Source organism: Urtica dioica, chromosome 11 (genome assembly GCF_054948205.1).
Source record: "Urtica dioica subsp. dioica isolate 48M chromosome 11, U.dioica_male_clone48M_v1_H2, whole genome shotgun sequence".
Taxonomy (NCBI): domain Eukaryota; kingdom Viridiplantae; phylum Streptophyta; class Magnoliopsida; order Rosales; family Urticaceae; genus Urtica; species Urtica dioica.
This window is the reverse complement of record NC_142766.1, coordinates 16,955,078-16,976,543: the sequence shown is the minus strand read 5'-3', so window position 1 is coordinate 16,976,543 and position 21,466 is coordinate 16,955,078. Positions and strand designations below refer to the sequence as shown.

Here is a 21,466-nt window from a genome sequence, read left to right as displayed (position 1 = left end):
TTGGGCTGACATGAGAGACGCACCAGGGGTGCCTGAGACTTGTGACTCAGGCTGAGATAGTCCCTTTGAACCTGAACAGGATTATACCTGCGTAGGGAGTGTGCAATACTCTTCCTGTTTTCTTGCTTGTACAGGAAGTTACACATTGTTTTACCGATGATGGGCTCGCTCACGGATATGATCCAATTGTCTGGTTAGACGATGCCATCTTCTTTATTTTGCTTATCCTCGATATCATCATTCCGTACCTACTAGCTATTGGATGAATTGGTACATAAAAACACTGATATTCCAAAAACCGAAAACACCAGAAAACAATTTTTTTTCGGGGCCCTTCAAAATATGTGACAACTCACACAAGTAACAGGTTTCATTCTAATTTAAATTATAATAAAGAAAACCTTTTGTAAATATGTATTTTAATTTAGGAAACTTCTTACGGCTGACGGTTTCTTAAGAGATGTTTTTGCCAAAGAATTCCGTTCAGCTTACTTGCTATTGTTAATATTCCTGAGTCTTTAATTATTAATAGATGGGATGTGAGTTTGTACTATTTGAGTTTTTCCATTGCTGCCTGCTACATGGAAATCTTATCTGTAATGGTAATTTGCTGAGTTTATACATATACATAGAGAGAGAGAGAGAGAGAGAGAGAGAGAGAGAGAGAGAGAGAGAGAATAGTATAGGCCTATAGGGTATATAATTGTAGAACTGGTGCGACTGGGTATATCTGGTCTTGGTTGGTCAAGACTCTGTAGGGAAAAAGGTTTCATGCCTGAGAGAATGTTTGTTTCAAGCCTATTTGATAGAAGAAAACAGCTTCGACAAGGCTGTGAAGGGCTGTGGCGATGGGTGTCATGTGGCGGAATCAACGGAATTCGGTGTCATTATGGTAGTCAACATAGAGAGCAATGTCCAATCGATAATCATCGACGTTTGTGAACGTTGTTTGATCATTATTGAAGTATGAATCCGTGAATAAGGTTGTTTTCACATCATTCATTAGTACCGACACTGCCAAAGAATCCAACGAAGAACTGCCTAACTCCTAACAAGGCAAATATACAGGCTGTCCCAAAGTATTAACCATTCTACGACGTTATATCGTCTAGCTCAAGAGTATCCTTGCCCAAATTTGCAAAGACTTGTTGGTGAACTTGAAGTCCCTAATCAAAGGGTTCTTTGTGCTTATTATTTATTTTCATTTTTTTTTTTTGCAAGTTTCTCTCATTTGGTTGCTTTGTAAATTTTTATTACATTTTACATCATTTTTTTTTTCATATTCACCCCTCTTAAAAAGAAAATTGTTAGAATGACTGCAAATAAATGTTCGACCGGTTACCTACGGTATTCAAACCACTCATATTTCGCTTGAATTCTGCAAAAATGTGATTTGGGATCATCTCGTATAGTTTCTACATTTGGCTGCAAAACTTTACTAAATCAACTCTGGTGCGACCATAGGACAAGTTTGGAAGACAACACTGTTTACAAATATAATCACAGAACATTACTACTATATTCCGTGGCAACATTTATGCTTCTTTCATTTCTGCTGAGTAACACCACAAACACTAATAACATGAAAATGCACAGCACAACTGACGGGAAAAATTTGGAGATTGTAACATAGCATCAACTATCAAGTACAGCTACATACATTTAGATTACAGAGAATTGGTACAAAAAATAATACTTTCGAATCGACCAAAACTAGCCGACAAGGTTGCGGTTCAACACTTGATCCTCGTATCTTCAGATAAGAAAGAAACTCTATTTCTACTAAAAGAGAAGTAAAAGAATAGGTCACCATGATCTGGAACATCATTCCGTTGCATCAGGACTCTCTTCAGACACAGTTTCTGCAACTGATAAGCAAACGACGTTGTTAAGTTGAAGAAAACATAAAAATTTAGCATGTTCATTGCTTCCCAAGTTTTGGATGTGACTTTTCAAATGGTTTGTTCACTCAACAGGAAATAAACAAAGCTTCTTCTCTTTAGCTTGACGATGAGCCATGAATCAGCATTGCCAAAACAAGAGTAGTACTAAAACATTCTATCTTCCTATTTCAAAACTTTCAAACAAACCAGACCAAAACTCAAATACAATCCAATCAATTACCTTCTTCACCGCCATTTTCAGCCTCATCTTCTTCTTCTTCTTCCTCTCCCTCTTCAAGGTCGTAGTCCACACCATAGCGGGAATTCAAATAGTCAACGGTGTCCCTGGTGAGCACAACCTTATCGGCATTCAACACATCGAACAAATTGAGAGTCCGAGGCGTGAGCATCTTCATAGTTCCGATGTTCCGGCTGGAGAGAACCACGTTCTGATCAAGCTCCATGACCAGAAACATGGCCTTCTCCGTCGGCTCGATCCCCCACCGCCTCAGCGCGGCGATGAAGTCCTTCGTCTTCGGCTTCTCGAACTCCGCCGCGAAATCCTCCACCACCACCGTGTTCACGGCGGCGCTCGCGAACGCCGTCGAGATCGCGAGCCTCTTCTCCTTCCGATTGATCTTGATCGACCAGTCCCTCGGCTTCGGGCCGAAGATGACCCCTCCGCCGGGCCGGAGCGGAGTCCGGTTCGATCCCCGCCGCGCTCCGCCGGTGCTCTTCTGCGGGTAGGGTTTGCGTCCGCCTCCCCGGACCTCGGCGCGGGTTAGGGTTGAGGCCGTGCCGCGGCGCTTGTTCTGGAGGTCGGTGATGATGCCGCGGTGGACGACGGCGCGCGCGGTCTCCGGCGAGGCCGACTTGAGGTCGAGTAAGGCTTCGCCGACTTTGTCGCCGGAGAAGGAGAGAACGGGGAGGGTGGCGGCGGAGCAGGTGATGGAGGTGAGCGAGTGGAATTGCCTCTCGGAGGGTTTCACGGCGGCGATGGACCGTCCGAAAGGTTTCCGGGCGGAGAAGAGAGAGGAGGAGAAGAATGAGAGTGAGGTTGGAGATGCAGTGGAGGTCGCCATTGGAGTGAGTGAGTGAGTGTGAGAGAGAGAGAGAGAGACACAGAGAGAGTTTGGGATTGGATTATCTATTCCCATACAATGATAAAAGAATATTTTATTTTATTTTAAAAAACAAAAAAAATAATAATCATGTTGTTGTCGTATTATTCTTCTTCGTGGCTCTTTCAGTCGTTTTTTCATAAAATCTGTCGTTTTTGTGTAGGACTGTAAAAAAGAAAAAGAAGAAAGAGAAAGAAAAAGAAAATAAAATCAAGCTTGCCTCGGATCGCAGAGTCGGTTCTCCGAAATTGATTTGTTCTTCCATTTCCGACTTGATCCAGGTAATTGATGTAAGCATTTTTTTTCTGTTTTTCTCTGATGTATTTAAACATCACTGTTTTATTTGTATGCATCTGCAAAGTCATCGTTAGGAAATATTCGGACCAAATTGGTTTTGGCCAGTTTGCTTAGCATTGGGGAGTTTTTTTGTCATCGTTTTTTTGCAGAACTTTGATCTATTACGATTTATTCATCATCGTTATTTGAAATGATTGGTTTCCTTTGAATAGTATATTGAGTTTAATATGATGCTTAATAATACCCAAATCTTTGGTTTTTTTAGTGAGTTATGTAAGAAATTTACAGGGATTAACTAAGCAAAAGAGGTAAAAATTCCACATAAGCAAGAAAAATAACTCTGGGGAGGGCTTTCTGGTCAAATTCGTGAGCTTAGTGCCATGATTGATGAGTATATTCGTGAGCTTAGTGCCAGTGATTACCGGCCTTGCATTGGATGAAATTAATGGTATTGGTGGATATCGAATTAGTGAAGAGACCAGCGCAGTGTCGAATTAATGGATTGGACCGGCTTGGAAAGGTTAAGATAATAATGTCTACAAACAAAACTCGACGTTTTTGACCTGGCACTTCTTCGTCCGGGGAGACTTGACAGAAAGATAGAGATTCCATCACCTAATGAAGAGTCAAGAATGGAGGTTCTGAAAATCCTTGTAGTTAGCGAAACATGGATGCCGGCTAATTGTGCTGACAGGGATTATGAAGGCTGCACCGTAGCTGATTGAAGCGAAGAAACTTGAATTTTGCCCTCGCTATAATGCGGATTTCGGAAAAGAGTAAATGTGACTTGTGACAAGCCAAGAAGAAACTGATAAAAAAAAAAAAAAAAAAAAAAAAGAGAAGGAAAATGAGCTCGAGTCAGAGGTTGTTTCTTCACGAACCCAAAGATGATCCAGAGACAAGTCTACCAGGAATTTTATAAACACGCAAGAGAAATGGCTACGGAAGCCCAAGGATTTTATTACTAATCGATCAACAGCACCAGAGAGTTACAAGCGAGGAATGAAAAACAACGGGCACTGACCTATTAAGAGGCTCGGTCTGTTATGAGAAAACAAGGAAATCAACTCAAATCACCCCTCTGAGAACAAAAATCCACTAACCCCTTTTCTCTCGCAATCCCGCGGTCCCCTTTGAATCACCCTCCAATTCCGTGCCTCCCGTTGGTCCTTCTCTTCCTGTCGTATGTGAAAAGAACGGGGTATATTTGGGCTGCCAAAATTCTCTTGCTGTTTGGAAGTTAACTTTTGATTAGATATTTGTGGCTCTTCAAGCCGCTGATTCTGGTCTCAGATTTTCTAGTGCTGTGAGGCAGAACTGACAGCTTTGGAGGGTCGATTTATTTATTTATTTTTTTGTAACCTGTAGAGAAAGACGTGATCACTCATTCTTGTCTTTCTTAAAAAAATCACATCTAGATCGAAGCTTCCGATTCAAGGAATAGAGGGCAAATATGGCCAGCGACGAAGGTGGCGAACCAAATAAACTATATCACGAAAGACAAAAGCTTCAATTCTGTCTCCTACACTCTCTTAATAATCTATTTCAGGTACATTTTCTATTTTTAATTATTTCCTTTTTCTCGATTTTTTTATTTTTTTCACATGAAGATCGTATATTTGATTGATTGTGATTGTATGTTTGATTTCTTCTGCAAAGTGTGGAGTTTTTTTTCCCTGATTGTGACAGAACCTAACCGAATACAAATTTATTTAACAGCAAAACGACGCTTTTACAAGATTAAGCTTGAACGAGGTCTCGGATATGCTTGCGACTACTGAATCGGAGAACAAAAAATGGACGCCAATATCTACAATCTTCAAGCCTCACCACAATGCACTCACCGGGAATTATGACATAAACGTTCTGATTTCCGCTCTGGAAAGGAAAAGCAAGAGCGTTATTTGGCACGACCGTCGAAACAAAGCTTCTTCAATCGATCTAGAAGATGAAGCTCTAATGGGTATCGTGCTCAACGTTCCGGTTAAAAGGTATGGAGGGATTTGGACTAGTAGGCATTGGGTAACATTGAGAGACATTGATGGGGTTTGGTACAATTTGGATAGTGACTTTGTTGCTCCAAAGGCTTTTGAAGGTACAGAACAAGTTAGGGTTTATTTGGATTCCATGGTTGGGGTTGGTGGTGAGATTTTGCTTGTGATGAATCGCAAGTAGTGATTGGGTTTGAGGTTTTCTTTTTCTTCCTTTGTTGTCCTCAATTGTGTATATACAATACAATTCTGTGTTTTAGATGGATGAGTTTTTAAAGAACCATGATAATTGTGTTTTCCTTGTTGTTTCCTAATGAGATTGTGAATGATTTTTGAATCATTGTAAAAAGAAAATACCTGGTTAAAGTGTACAATTTATCCCTAATAAATTGATCTTCTGTTTTCACTGCTTTCAATTGTCTAAGTTGATTGAATAAGGTGTAGGAACAGCTGAGCATTTGGGCTGATCTAAGATTAATATTCTTAATTAGAAAAATGTTCCCTGGACTTTGAAGTAACTTTTAATAATGCTCTTGTTAAAAGTTAGCTGGTTAGTAACGATATCTTCTATGTTATGTTACTTGTGTTGGTAATACTGACTGACTAGTTTGTTGCTTGGTTTTCATTTCAATTCTTGAGCAGTTAAAAAGTAAGTTATTGGAACACTCTTGTAAGTTGTGTTATGAAAACCGTACTTTTGTGAATGCTGTTACATATTTGATAAGCCACAACGTTCCCCAATTTATGCCTCAAGTTCCCTGAATTTTTTTAGATTTAGAGTCTCGGTAATAATTTTTTGATCCTCTCTCTTTTGATTCCAAATTTGAAAAATCTATGTCAACTAGTTGCTTTATTTTAAGTCGTTTTAATCAAAGTCCATATTCAACTAGCCACTGTAAATTTCCTTCTTAAACTTAACTCTCTTGGCAACTAGATTGAAATTCCCAAAATAATTAAATCATACACTAAACTGATTTAACTTAAAACTCATTTGTCGGCCTATCTGATATTAGAGGTAATCATATTATTTTTTTAGTTCTTGTTTTGTTGCAGATAACCAAAATGAACACATTGAAAGTGAGTTAAAAAGTGTGAACAGAATGTGGATGACTTGACTGATAAACATCTTAGCGTCCCTTACTGTATCCCCTATATTTACCCTTTTTTTATTATAATCTTTTGTACTATTTGACTGTTCTTTTGTGAATCCAACAGTGGTCACTAGCACAGAAGAACAAAGAAAAGCACGAAAAGATGACGTTTTGGTTGAATCTTTACCCTCTTTCCTTTTAGTCTAAAATATCCTTTTGCATCTGCTTTCTCTTTCTCTGTTTATGCTGATATCAAATTGCTTTTGAAATCACTTTTTATTTTCTACTGTCATATTATAATCCTTCATATTCCCTTCCCGCCACCCCTCCCACCAACTTTTTCCCCGAAAGAAAATAAATTTAAATACAAAAAAATTCACTTATTATTCAGTAGCCCTCAAAGGGGGTCCAGTTCTTCTGAAATGTTCACACAGACCAAATTTTGACTAAAGTTTTAAAAATTCTGTATAAAGTAAAGCGACTACTCGTACATCATCTTCATCATCATGTTTAGAATTAGTGTACCTATCTTAAATTCTTAATACTATTTTTCGATTCAAACACTTTCATTAAAGAAAATAGACAACTTTACCAAATCACCATAATATACCCTAGTTGCTCCTTTGCCAATCCCTTTAGTGCTCTAGTGCGTTGATGAATGTTTCTCTTGGCTCAGATGATTATATGAGGTTGAATTATGATTAATATTTAATAATCTTTAGAAAAACAATTGATATGGTAATATATATTTACTCTTGCTTCCTTGTGTGAGTGACAAACAGATTTCTCTTGTCTACTCTACTCTGATCTTCAACCATATGGACAGGTGTTTCATTGAAATAACCGCCAAAGATGATGACAATCTCTCTTACTTCACTCCTTTTGTTTCTGTTTTAGTTGGGAGTGAATAATCTATCCTTTATTATTATGCTTGCACTTCATGCAAAAGCCAAAAAGTGCACTCACGAGTCCAAAGAGTAGATTTAATTTGTGTTGGGGAGCGCAATTTTTTTTTTCTTTTTTTAAATATTTATTTTTGGAATCTGCTTATGCGTCTCTTTTCTTACCGACTCTACTCACTCCTCTATTCCCATATTCCATTCCTCTCTTCTTTTTTAACTCACAAATCCTTCCCATATAAAACAAACAATCAAACCCAATTCTCTCTTAAATCAAACCCCACTTTCTAATCCTCTCTCTCTGTCTGTCTCGTTTGAATATGTCATTACGAGCTATCAATCGAGAGCCAAGCCGAGAGTACTCGGAGGAAAAGTCATTCTTGTATCACAAGCAAAATTCGGTCTCGAGAAGCTCCACCGAGAGACTTCATATTCACCATCATCATGATCACGGAGATCGGAGATTTCAACGTCCGAGAGGCAGGTTAGGGCTGATGTCACCGATCAGGTTCCTGAAGCATATTGCTGGGGAAATCGCGAGAGCTCTGTGCATGGTATCAGCGAAAAGAAAGCCATCGAGACGAGGAAATAGTAATAATAGTAACAAGAGCTATTTGTCAGCGAGATCAAAGCCTTTTGTGGCTCCTCTCGATTCCCACAGAGAGGAAGCTATTGAGGATTGTATTCAGTTCATCAACTCTTCGTCTACTTTCTCAAGATCAAATTCCACCACCAACACTACTTCATGATATGTTATATTATTTAACCTTCTTCTGATCTTTCTTATAATAGTTTCCTCTGCGCTGTAACTTGCATATCTGGCTAGTAGCTTTGCTATGTATAACTTATGTGAAAATACTCTCTTTTTTCATTTTGGTAGAGCCCAAGTTCAGAATATGGATAAATTATTTAATCGTTCTAAACAAAAACAAATGGAGATGTATTTATTTAAACGCATATTATGGTTAAACACATCACACATGAGTCCCTCAACTCAGCCAACTCAACCATTATTCATTTACTTTAAAGGGGTTTCCATATCTTGATATTGCAATTCGCAAGCCTAGATATATAATCCGATTTCTTTCTGTGAAAAGATAGTACCTAGTGTTTGTGATTTTTTGTGGTGTGTGTGTGTAAAATCCATATAATTACCTAAGAAGCAGAAGCAGCAAGGGCAAAAAATAATTAATGATAATTAAAATTCTTTATAGAAAAGAAGAAGAGCAACAAAAGTAGGTGAAGCAAGAGACAGATTAATAATGTGAAGAATCATATATAGCAAATTCATGATAATCATATCTTATACAGAAGGAAACCGAATGTGTGATTATTCTCAATCTCAATCCATCAGTCCTTCTTGGCGAAGAGTCCTCCGAGGCCACCAAATCCCCCGCCGTTCTTCTTCTTCGGCGGGACCGCGACGGAGCTCTTCCCGGTGCCGGTGGTTCCGCCGCCGCCGGAGGTCTTGTCGTCCTTTTTATTGAGAATTGGATCGGTCTCGAAGAACTGGTCCTCCTTCATAAGGCCGCCGATGATCCAGTCGAACGGACCTTTCTCCTTCTTGCTTCCGCCCACGTTTTTCGCCGCCGTGGCTGCCAACACCGCCGACGAACCGAACACCATTGATAGAGAAGCCATAACGATTGTCGTCTCTATTGAGCACCGTAGAAGTGTTGTGAATGAAGGGAAAGGAAAAGGCAAATAGTTGCGAGGGGGTTTTGGATATGAGTTATATTGGCATTTGCATGGCCACTTGTCTTAGCTTAGTCGTTTGATCACCACGAGCTCTCCACAAGTGTCTTATCCTCATTTCCCACACTCTTCCTTGTCTTTTTTTTTCTTTAGAAAATTAAAATTCTTGAAATAAACAAAAAAAATTCAATTAATTCGTGTTATGTTGATTTTTTTTTTTTTTTTTTTTACAAGGACACAATGTTTGCGAGATGAGGGTTCGTCCTTAGCTCGATGGACGTGGCCGTGAGATAGACACGTGGTGGTAGAGCGACCAATGAGTTTAGTTAGGGATGAGTTGTGGGCTGATATTGGGCCTGGTTAAGTGCTGTGACTAGGCCCACTGCAAGTTTGGATGAGGTTGTGTTCGCCTACAAATACTTGAAAGTTATCACAAAAATAGCGTGTGTATTTATTTAATATAAAAAATAGCTTGTTTGTCTATTGAAATGTCAATTTTATCCTTATTTAATAATTTTGTATGCTATATTATTGTTAGCAGTTTGGTTTTTGTATACAATCTCATAATTATCGGTTGATGCACATCTAAAATGTGTATACTAAATTCAATGTATAACGATGTTTTATTAAAGTATTCCGGTGTATTATAAATGTGTACCAACTACGTAGTTGCATACAAATTGCATGTATATTGAAAAGTGAAAACTGTATACTGAAAATTGTATAATAGACATTGAAAACTATGCATTGAAAATTGTATACTGAAGGGGTATTATTGTCCTAAATATTTGAAAATAAAAAATCAGTGATAGTTTACTAAAACTAGCTTTAAGTAAAATATGATATTTAAGGTCCTCATAATTAAGATTTATAGGTCTAAGCTATTTTACTATTTTACCAATTTTTTAACGCATGTTTATCTTCATAAGTAAGGTCTAAAGGCCTTCGAAAAATGAAATCCGGACTCAAGTAAGAACATGCTTGAAATGCTGTATGGGCTTGGGATTAAGGAGATCTCATTAACACTTATGTATCATGTTTGACAAGTCCCGAGTGCTCGATCGAGTGTAGGGCACTAGGCACTCGGCGTATCAACGCTTCAACCACTTGTCCCAAAATAATTTTGAACTTGAACCGAGCCCCATGGGCCAATGTATCTGAATTGAGTCTCGTTTTGTCATCAATATCATCTTCCAACCAACAATCTCAAAATCGGAATCTTGCTCCAAGAGAAATCATATTACATTTTAGAAATTTCTTTCATTTCTTTAAGTATTTACAATTAGTAATAATGATTACATCATTTTCATTTTAAAAATTGCTTACATAATATTACATTGAATTGTTCAATCCCTTACATTTTCTCGAAATCTTTATACCTATTAATTTGTTTACATTTTACAATTTATTGCATTTAAATCAATATAAAAGTATGATAAAAAGGAAAAAAAAAATCATCCAAATAAAAGCAAACTGGAAGTTTTGAAACTATAAAAATTAACCAATATTTTCGAAATTTCAATTTTTAAAATCAATATTTATGTCTTTTTTCTTTTAAATTTTCGTATTAAAATGTGGAAAATTATAGTGTACATGACTTAAATTCAACAGAATCTCACTAAACGTATTTTTTCTCTTCTTCTTTCTATTTATATTTCTTGTCGAAGTTACTTGTTGTGGAAACAACCATACAAGCTCTCACATAGTCAACGAATTGTTCCCATTGGTCTCGTCCCAGAGTCGAGATTCAGTATTTCCAAGGAAGTAACAGCCAAATAATTTGTTTCAGATACACCTACCTATATCTCCAACTTATTAATCAAGTAAACGAAGATGGCTTGAGATGAAATGTACAAGTTTTGTGTTGATTTTTTTATTTTTTTTTAATGGATCTGATTATTTTTTTTTTTTTTTATTGGATCTGATTTTTTTTTTTTTTTAGTAAGCATGAGAGTAACCATGGCCATAGAAGACACCAAAGATTTGAAGCCCAAATTGAGAGTGAATCGTGGATGAACATACGTGACTCTGAACCTGCCTCTCTCCACTAATGGCAAGAAAATTGCTTATATATGATAAGTTGAATGAACATATATGTGTTTATCTAAGTTGAATTATGTCAGTTTGATTATGTATTGTCATGAGTTTATTATTGATAAAATAAAACTATTCCATTTTAATTATTCTCACGTGTGTCTCTGATTGGTTGATAACAAGGAACAATTCAAGACGTAAACCCATGAAACATTGTACGTATAGCCTATACGGTATAGGAGAGTAGTCAAAGGGTTTGTTTGACACACCATCTACACTGGCAATTTCATTCGAACTATTACATTATAAATTAACCATTTGAACTGTCCATTTGAAATGATGTTCAGTAAGTTACATAAAAAAATGTCATTCAAATGGAAAAATGATAAATTAATGTTCGATTATCACTATCTAAACAATATATGATGTAAATGATGTAAAAAATGAAAATTCATTATTGAGAAAACTACTCGTAATAAATCGCTTAAAATTTACAAATTGTAAAATACCAAACTTTTCTTAATTGTTTTTATTTTAATCAAATTTCACGTTTAATTATCAATTATTTATTATGATTTTATCATTCATACACGTCTTAAGTGCAAATTCAAAGCAATAAACAAAACTAAATAAGTCTCTATAAATTAACTTAAATAAATTAGGTTCAATAACAAATACTAGGTGAAAAATTGTACTAATGACGTTTATTATAATTTATTTTGTTATTTTTTCTGTTTATATAAGGCAACGTGTGAAAGGATTATTCATACATTTTGTAGTTAATTTTAGTTAACGGGTGTGCTACCAAATCTTTCAAAAAGATCGAGTACAAAGTATTTTGGTTATTTAGCTACACTAACCTATTATTAATTGAAATAAATTAAAATTATTATAATTAAAAATACACAAAATAATTTAATTCATATATCTTATATTATTATATTATTAAAAAAATCACTAAATACATATTAATAATATTATTTAAATTGTGAAAGTATCGTTTGGCTTATATGAAATTTAATTAGCAGTTTGATTTAACTTATTATATGTGGTTTTATAAATATACATTTATAATGTTCTATTCGTTTTTTAATATATTCAATAATGTTAAATGATCAAATATTATATAAAAAAAATAATTACTACTTTATATTATTGATAATTTAGTTCATATTATTATGGAAATTTACAATATTTTGTCCAATAATATAAATAAAAAAATTAATTATAAAATATAATTATAACAATATAACTTAATTTGAAGCTCACGTAATTTTAGTACTTTTATTTGTTATTCATATGATTAAATACATAATCAAATAATATATTTGAGAAAAATTTAACGCATAATAACTAATATATCTTAAATGATGAACATTGTTAATGAATTTAATTCACCTACTTAGTAGAATTAAAATAATAATCAAATGGCCATTTAAATAAGTTGAATGTTTTCTGATTTTTCGCTAAAAAACACATAAAATCATTTATATTAATTTATTAATTTAAATTATAATGGTCCATTAATGGCCAGACAAACAGGCTGAAATTCTCTATGAAGTAGTACTGTCTTCTTTGTTAAACTTAAAACATAATATTATTTGTTAAACTTAAACATAATAAATACAATAAAATAATGGTTATTTTTTTAAAAAATAACATTCCTATATTCTTACCAACAAATAACTCTTGCCTAATTGAGCGATAGGGTGCAAAAAATAAAAGGTTTATCTTTTACAATACTGATAAAGAAAAAGAAAAATGCTTTAAAAAAAAAAAAAAAAAAAGTGTTCGTTTACCATTTGTTTCTTCTTTTTTTTTTTTGGAAAAATAATCGTAGTCCAATAAATTATGACTATATATATGGAGAACAACTCTGAACTACATATATTCCTAGTGGCTACACTTGACCAATATACTTCATCATATATTATAGAAAGCATTGAAGACACTAGCAACGGATATTTGTTGAACAAATCATTACACATATAAATATTTATCAGCCCTCTAAATATATAGCTATTTTAAATCTCAATTTTGTATATAATCAATTTTTGATAAATATTAAATCGTACAAATTTTTTAATAATTATAAATAATCATCAGACTCCAAAAAATATAAATATAATGTTAAAAACGTCGAAACAATTCTACATCATCATAATGATTATTTACTTAAAATTTACAAAAGATTAACTATTTAGTAAATTTTTAAATTTTGGTAGCTTAATTACTCAATTAATTGGTATAATAGTGTTACATAATAACAAAATTGACGTGTATTAGTTACAGTATAACATTTACAACTATTGGGGACTTTGTAGTTCATATCATCTATTTTCTTCTCCTTTTTAAAAAAAAAAGACATGGGAAGCTCAAACAATTTATCCAACTTCCAACCTAGGCAAGTTCAAAATTATCAATTTCAATATACATACATATATGTACTGGTCTAAATTCTGCTCCCCATGATCCAAATCTCTTCTCTTCATGTTTTTGCCGCAAACTCGGACGAAAATGAGATTCAAATTGCTTAATCCAATATTTTTTCGCCGGTCGAGAATAGGTTCCAAACCACAGTTCCGACTAAATACAGTCCGACCGAAACCTCAAAAACCTCATCCCATGAACCTATTATATAGTACAGTAGGAGTGAATTAATTATTAGTAAGAATGATATTTCAGATAACGGTAACAATACATTACTTGTATCCCACGCTGCTACTAAAGTACTAACCATGTTGCAAGATGTATCCAGTCGCCGCTGTTCCAAATACTCCGGCGAGAACTCCGGCGGTGTTCGATAGACCAAGCAATACACCCTGGAACAGAGTTTTATAAAATTAAGTCCCAAACCAAGTGATGGAAAAATATTAATTATGATTGAATACTGACCGAATATCGCGGAGCGATGTCTTGATGGTTTGAGTATAGACCGGATTGAGAGAATGCATCGGCGCCCTATAGTTGATCAAAGGACACCGAATTCGGTCAGAACTGAGAACTACACGTTGCCTTTTTTTTTCTTTTTTCTTTTTTTTTTTTATAATAAAGTAAAGAGCTGAGATCAGACCTGACTACAAGCCATACACAGGACAGCCATTTCGGGAGACTTTATATGGCTCAGCTGAGTCAGGAAGAAAGCAGGGCCTAGAAATCCTATTGTTTGCATAATCTGCAAAATTGTTTACATTCACATCACATGGTAAGTAGCGAAATTAAGAATCAATCATTTCGAGAATAAGTAATCGAGAATGAATGTATACCTTGCGAACAATCGTGACAGAGACACCTTTGCTGACGAGTGTGTCTGCGATCCACCCACCGAGATTTGCAGAGAAGGCCATCGTGAGCCATGGCAAAATGCAGATAAGCCCCGAATCCATAAGATTGAACTTCAGAACCTATTGCCACCCAAAACGAGAACAAAACCGCCTTTTATATATTTTCTACTCTTCCGAATTAGTCATCATTAAGTACACAGACAAAAAAAAAAAAAAAAGAACCGTACTTGATGGTAATAGGTTGGCATCCACGTGAGAAGAATAAAAGTCCCCCAATTGTGACAGAAGTGACAGACTATGAGCGCCCATACCGGCGGCTTCGACAAGATTTCTCGCCACGGAATCACCTTAACGGGCTCTTTCGAAACGCTGTTGGTCAGAATCAGCTTCTTCTCTTCCGCCCGCAGATTCGGATCGTCCAGCGGCGAACTGTAGGCCTAAAATTCAAGAGAATCCTCAATCAATAAATACACAAAAACAAAACAAAAAAACCCCGCGATCCGTTACGACGATTCTGTTAGTCGCTCACCTGATTTAGCCAGACGGCGAACCAGACGGTCCCGAGCGAGCCGAAGGAGAAAAACACGGAGGGCCATCCGAACTGGTGAATGAGGAGCGGCGAGAACGCGAATCCCGTGACGGAGCCGAGGTACATCCCGCTGTACACCAGAGCCAGCGATCTGCTTCTCTCCGCCACCGGGACCCACTTCGACAGAATGTTGTTCATCGCCGGCATCGCAACGCCCTGGAAAAAAAAAATAGGCTTCAATCATCATCATCATCATCGTCGTCGTGATGTTGGAGAGTACTAAATCAAATGATTACCTCTCCGATCCCCATGAAGGCGCGGACGACGAGCAAGAAAGGAAGGCCGAGTTTTGCGGCGATCGGTGTGAGCATAGTGGCCACGGACCACCAAATCACGCCGAACCCGAGAACTTTCTTGCCACCCACTTTGTCTGCCCAAATTCCCCCAGCAATCTGTTGTGTGATCATCAAGCATCAATACTTTATATGTAATTTGAACTGGAAGCAGAGAAAATGAAGAGCTTTGATGTTACCTGGGTGAGAAGGTATCCCCAGAAGAACGAAGACTGAATCAGACCAACCGTTGATGGGTTCCAATTATACTCTGTTGACATTGGAAGTATGGCTATACTCATATTTACCTGCCAAAAATTACGCACATGCTTTAATTCCAAGTACTAAACTAAAAAAAATAGCGCAAACCAACCAATCAACTACTCACTCTATCCATATTGCAAAGAAGGAAAGCTGTGAAGCACAAAACGACAATGACCCATCTCTTCGGAAACTCCTCCCACCAAGCCCCGCCTGAATCCGCCGAACCCTCAACGACGTCGTTCAAGGATTCCTTGACCTTCGCGACCTCGTAACCCTTCGACTTCACATCGGCCCATACTCTGCCGTCTCTCCTCTTCGCCGAAGCCGCGCTTAACAGTCGGTAGGCTCGCTCCGGCGAGCCATGGACCCGGATCCGAATATCGGACCCGAAGCTCCTTCCGTGGGCCGAGACGTCGGAAGGGACGCTCGGTTTGGGGGAGAAAGAGCAGAGAAAAGCCCTGGCGCTCATGGCGGTCACTCGACGTGACCGAATATCCGGTTTTTATTTTTGAGGGGCTCTCGAACCAAAATAGCGCGATCTTTTTTTCTAGAGAGAGAGGCGGATATTCATGGTTATGGATGTTACACGTGGCATTTGTCGTTATTGGGGAGAATGTGAACCTTAGCGAGTTGCTTTGCGTGTTGTCCAATGTCTGTTGTTTGCGCGCGAGGCTGATTATTCAGTTTTCTTGGGGGGGATAAAATGGGCTGGGCATGGGTATTGAGCCAGGCCCAGTAAGTTTAACGAAACCTGGACTTATGATTTTCTTAAGCCCAAAGTAGTCTCAGGTTAGCTACCACAAGACACGTTTTAGCGTCTCGGCCTTGTTACTTTTTGTCTGTTTTTAGTGAAACCAAGGTTTCGGAAATGTTTAGGAAAGGGAAACGGCCGGATCTACTACTCAATTCAATGATTTGGACCAAAATATAGAGTTTCTTGTTTTGGACAGTTTTAGTAGTTGCTTAAGTGAGCAAGTACATATTTGCCCTTGACTTTATTGTTTATTTTGAAAATACCCCATTAAAGAAACACGTCAGTTAATATTTCAAAACCCAAATGAAACCTATTTTCATCTTCTTGATTCGCGCTCTCGCTCCTCTCTCCTCCGACTCTTGCTCCCTCTAAAACCCTCACCCACGTCGCCGAAATCGCCGGAGAAACCCTCACCCACATCGCCGAAATCGCCGGAAACCCTCACCCATGTCGCTAATCTCTCCTAAATATCTCAGGTTCGTTGCTAATTTTCATTATTCTTTCAAATCTCTACGAAGTCCCTATTTTCAAACCCTAAAATCGCAGAACATGGCGGCCAAAAAACGCGTGCCGGTTCGAAAGAATCCGAGGACAACGAAGAAAGGTCCGACGTCGCCGAAGAAAAGTCTTTCTCCAGCGAAGAAGTCTCCTGCCAAGAAGCCAACAACGTCTCGTCGACTGAAGAAACCAAAATCAGTCATTGAATCGCCGGCGTCAAATTCAGATGAGACATCGCCATTTGAGCTCCGAAAGCGAAAATTTAACTATAAATGAGGTACATTTCTTCACTTTGAGCGTTTTGGGCAACAAATCGTTGCCGTCCGGTGTCGCAGTTTACAAAAAGGAGAGTGAACGTTTGCCGAAAAATTGGAACTATAACGTACAGCTCATCAGTTGGGTACTTGACCCACAGCGTAGACATGTCTGCTTTAGATGCAGCTCTTATGAACATATTTAGGCGGAAGCTCGCGATAGATTTATACCATCATGGGGCGGTGAAACTTGCGATCGGCTATGAATCTGACAAGGAGTTTCCAACATCTTTGTCCTAGGATGTTTATATTTATATGAACTCAAATCTAAAACTATGTTTTATATTTCTGTATGGTTCTGTATGACTTGAATGCCTAAAACTGCTATATATTTTGGTTTATATTTTTGTATGATTTTGTTTTGATATGGTTGTGTCTATAGTTGTGGACCGATTGTAGACAGTAAATATCTACAATCACCACAATTGTAGACATCAATATCTACAATCACTAAAATTGTAGACATCAATGTCTACAATTTGAACAACTATTGTCATTTATGTTTAGGAATTAAAGACGTAAAAAAGACATAAATTACTGAAATTGTAACATATAATTAGTCATTCATCCATTATTGAAATACACTCCAAGTTCCAAAAAGATATATAATTAGTCATTAAAGTATAATAACTGAAATAGTTCAAAAAACACATACAACTATAATAATTCAATTCTATCATTAATCTTGTCTCACTGAAATATAACATTGTAAATTCATCATCACCATAACACTGCAAAAGTATCAGTTCAAACAAAAAATTGTCATTGCATTACATTGAAATCAGTCTTCATTACATCATTACAAAACCCTTAAAACAGATACCTTAAAATCTGACTACGAGCAGAGCATTTGGTCTATTACCTGACTAACCAAACATGTTCAGAGCATGTGAAAAACTACAACAATGACAATGACAACGAACAGAGCCATCTTCAGCTTGAAAATTTGACTTCGAAGTCCCGCATTCTCGGATTCTAACATGTTTTTCTTCCTCAACAACCGGGAATGATTTGCTTCGATCTATAGCACATTTATGGGTCTATCCATTTGAAATACCCGCACCCACCATCTTCCTGAGAAAACAAACACAAAGAGGTGACTTTTCGGCGAAAACAAAGACGCGATTCACAATCGTGATTCGAGAGCTTACCTTTTTTGTGATGCAACCGTGGAACCTCCTTCCAGGATTCAAAATTGTCCACGAAGTGCACTCGCGAACAGGAATGCCACAGTAGCAAAGCTCTGCCATGACTGCAAGATCGCGACTTGAAGTTTAGCAGACGAGAGAAAGAAGAAGTAATTTGGGGTCCTTTTCTTATTTAGGGATTTCAAATTGTTTTTCTCATTTTCTACCGATTTTATATACAAATATTAAGTTGGTGGATTTATAAATGAATTCAATAAATAGAATAAATAAGTTGGTACTCGAATTTATGTTAGATTGAGACACATGGATTTTCGTCCAAATGCATCGTTAAAATGAGTAACGTCGGTACTAGAAATGCAGTTTAGTGATTATCCCCGTAAAAAAAAGTTTGAGTACCAAACTGAGTCCAGAGAAAGAGTTTGATGATTTATGCCGCCAATTCCCCTTGATATGTATAATTGTAATAAAAATTTTCATAAACGGTAGACTTATAAGTCTACAGTTAACAATAATTGTAGATATCGACGTCTACAATTGTAGTAACTGTAGACCTATAATATCTACAATTGTTACAACTGACATTCCTGCATAGCAAAAACGCATATCTGATTGTTATTATCGTGTATGAAAAAAATTAAATGTCTACAATGAGACTATTTGTATACATGTATATCTACAATTACACCAATTGTAGATATACATGTCTACAATTCTTGTAATTGTAGACATATAGGTCTACAACTTCAGTTGTAGTAGATGTATTAGTCTACAACAGATGAAGGTGTAGACCGATATGTCCACATTTACAAGAATTGTAGACATGTATCTACAATTACAATAACGACGTATAACGGGGACAGTCTACAATTTCAGAGACTGTAGACATGTATGTCTACAATTCAAGAACGCGAAAAAAAAAACTCAAACGTCCAAAAACACGAAGAACAACACACAAACAAACCTAGCAACAAACAACACAGAGACAGCGGGTAATGGCACCAACAAACCCAGAACGACAAAGACCTAAAACCCAGACAACAAGCACACGAAAACAAATATGACCGACGAAAAAAAAAAAGCTTTTTTTTTAAGATGCACGATGATGACGTTGAACAAACATGCTCTCCGAAACCCAGAAACTCAGAAATCCGACGAGGATGAACGAAAACCCAAAAACAAAAAGAGAGGAGAGAAGACGACGACAGCGATGAACGAAAGAAGCTTACTTTTAGACGACAACGAGGTGGCCGAGAGCTGAGCTTCACTTCAGAGACACACGCAGCTCATGGAGGAAGTTCAAATGTCCTTCACACGCAGAGAAAAAAGAGAGGATAGAGAGAGATGTAAATGACACAATAAACAAGACGTACTAGAATTCTTATTGAGCAAGTTTTGGTTTAGGGCTTGAATGAACAAAATTAAATTTTAAAGGGCAAACTGGGTATCAAAATATTATCTCTCCTCAAAACACTACTAAAAGTGTCCAAAATTAAACTACTCTATATTTTTGTCCAAACTACTTAAATGAGTAGTAAAATCGCCATTTCCCTTTAGGAAACTTGAAAAATCAAACTTAATGTTACCTTACGTTTGAAAATCAAGCTACATGTTGAATACTTTAGAAAAACTAAATTTTTTGATAGGTAAAACGTCCAAAATACCCTTATTTAAAAACTTTGAAAATATTAAAAAGATGAAAGCAAGAAATTCAAAATCACTAAAAAAAAATTAATGCAAAACCTTCGAAAATATACAAATGAATGCAAAAAATTTTGAAAATAGATTATTCTGATACTGGTGATTTCGAAATTTTTTGTCTTGATCTTTTTAATCGTTTTGAAGGTTCTCCATTTATTTTTTTTAGTGATCTCGAAGTTTTTGCCTTCATTTATTTGTAGCGATGTTGAAATCTTTTAAAGGTATATTTTGGATGTTTTACCTACCCAAAAACTTGATTTTCCTAAATTCCTTCCCTCACTCTCCCCGTCACTCTATCTCCCACAAGCTCACTCTCTTTTTCTATCTCTCTCTCCTAGCTTTCTCTTTTTCCTTCTTTCTTTCCGGCGGGTTTCCAACCCAAACCAACGGGAGGTGAGATACACCTCCACCACCATCGCAAAGTACTAATCACAAGGATCATTTTGAGAACAAACTTTTCCCGTGGAGTCCATGCCGTTCGCCGGAAAAGCTCGGCCGAAGTCGAAGAAAATATGAGTTTTGGATTGAAACTTATTTTCGACATATCTCCTCCGTCCGAGTCGCAAATGACATGATTCTTTTTTCATTAGCTTTGTTTTGAAAATTTCTACAGATCTAGAGGATTTTATCTTTCGAATCGGACCGGAAGTCATTCGTCAGAGCATCGCCAGTAAAACGCAAGTTTTGTGATTTTTGTGTAGATCTGCATTTTTTTGTGTGATTTCTCTTAAAACCAACCTCGCCAAGGTATTCAAGAGGTTGAGAAGTTCTAGGAACACCTTTCAGAGAAATTTTCCGGTCGCCAAAAATATTCGCCGCCGTCGGGCTGCCATCATCGCCGGAACTCCAGCGTCGAAATTTTGAGCAGAGGCTACTCTCGAGTTTGTTTCGACGTTCCAAACGCAACTATGAACTCTATTCGACCCAATTCTCGAGTGTTTCGAAAATCAGCCTTGTTCGGTGGCACGTACTTCGAGGCGATTGCTACCTAGCTTCCCGTCGAGCATCTTTCGAGGTATAGGTAGCTTTGACTAGATGAATGCTAAACTTTATAGACTCGTTACGTCTCCACGGTGATTTTAAGTTTTTGAATTATAACCTAGTATGAGTAGGATTTATGAATTGAAATGAAAACAAATTTATTTGTTATTGGGAGATTCGCTCTGTTCCAGGGACATTATTGTCCAAAACGATTGATTGGAGGGAGCGATGGCGTATTCTGCTTACTTTTGCTGCGCAACCATGTTTATGCGGGGCGAGACTCGGGGTTAATGGTCGTTGGGCCCACCTCGTCCAACTACTTTAAGTCTAGCATCAGTTGTAGGTGATGTGCGTCCACCTGGAGCCTTGCAGTCCATTGTGGCTACTATTGGCTTCATGCTGGAGGTTTCGCTGATGTTTTGAGTTTTAAATAAATTGTTATTAATAATTGGTTAATAACGTGAAGTTGATAACTATTAGTTTTGATAAATGATGTGGTTTGATTTATATACAAATGAATAAAATCTTAGGGTGAGTAACGATAGTCCTACTGAGCATGTAGAAGCTCACTCCCCTTTTTCCTTTTCCCTCACAGGTGGTGTATAGTGTGACACCCCGACGAATAGTGAGAGAAGCTGATTCGTAGGATCAAG

The 21,466-nt window shown here is 37.0% G+C and overlaps 4 protein-coding genes across 5 annotated transcripts; 1 reads left to right on the top strand and 3 right to left on the bottom strand.

The window, feature by feature from the left end:
- Positions 1–1,602: 1,602 nt before the first annotated feature.
- RPL4 (ribosomal protein L4) lies at positions 1,603–3,023 on the bottom strand. Its single transcript, XM_089630178.1, has 2 exons — positions 2,125–3,023; positions 1,603–1,868 (listed from the first exon to the last, which is right to left on the bottom strand). Exons 1-2 carry the CDS (start codon positions 2,963–2,965, stop codon positions 1,825–1,827), a joined length of 885 nt encoding a protein of 294 aa, XP_089486304.1. The 5' UTR covers positions 2,966–3,023; the 3' UTR covers positions 1,603–1,824.
- A 131-nt stretch (positions 3,024–3,154) lies between these two features.
- JOSL (JOSEPHIN-like protein) lies at positions 3,155–5,693 on the top strand. 2 transcript variants are annotated; one of them, XM_089630179.1, is made up of 3 exons: positions 3,155–3,285; positions 4,720–4,850; positions 5,021–5,693. In XM_089630179.1, the coding sequence occupies exons 2-3, from the start codon at positions 4,755–4,757 to the stop codon at positions 5,474–5,476; spliced, it is 552 nt and encodes a 183-aa protein (XP_089486305.1). In that variant the 5' UTR covers positions 3,155–3,285; positions 4,720–4,754; the 3' UTR covers positions 5,477–5,693. The 2 variants fall into 2 exon arrangements, with proteins under 2 accessions (XP_089486305.1, XP_089486307.1); XM_089630181.1 differs by having other exon boundaries at positions 3,180–3,294.
- Positions 5,694–8,470: 2,777 nt separating this feature from the next.
- LOC149381781 (thylakoid soluble phosphoprotein) lies at positions 8,471–9,073 on the bottom strand. The gene has a single exon (XM_089630182.1). It carries the CDS (start codon positions 8,921–8,923, stop codon positions 8,633–8,635), a length of 291 nt encoding a protein of 96 aa, XP_089486308.1. The 5' UTR covers positions 8,924–9,073; the 3' UTR covers positions 8,471–8,632.
- A 4,297-nt stretch (positions 9,074–13,370) lies between these two features.
- PHT4;1 (phosphate transporter 4;1) lies at positions 13,371–15,954 on the bottom strand. Its single transcript, XM_089601007.1, has 10 exons — positions 15,545–15,954; positions 15,357–15,464; positions 15,121–15,276; positions 14,825–15,040; positions 14,523–14,732; positions 14,278–14,415; positions 14,085–14,186; positions 13,907–13,972; positions 13,749–13,833; positions 13,371–13,642 (listed from the first exon to the last, which is right to left on the bottom strand). Exons 1-10 carry the CDS (start codon positions 15,887–15,889, stop codon positions 13,545–13,547), a joined length of 1,524 nt encoding a protein of 507 aa, XP_089457133.1. The 5' UTR covers positions 15,890–15,954; the 3' UTR covers positions 13,371–13,544.
- Between the last annotated feature and the right edge of the window lie 5,512 nt (positions 15,955–21,466).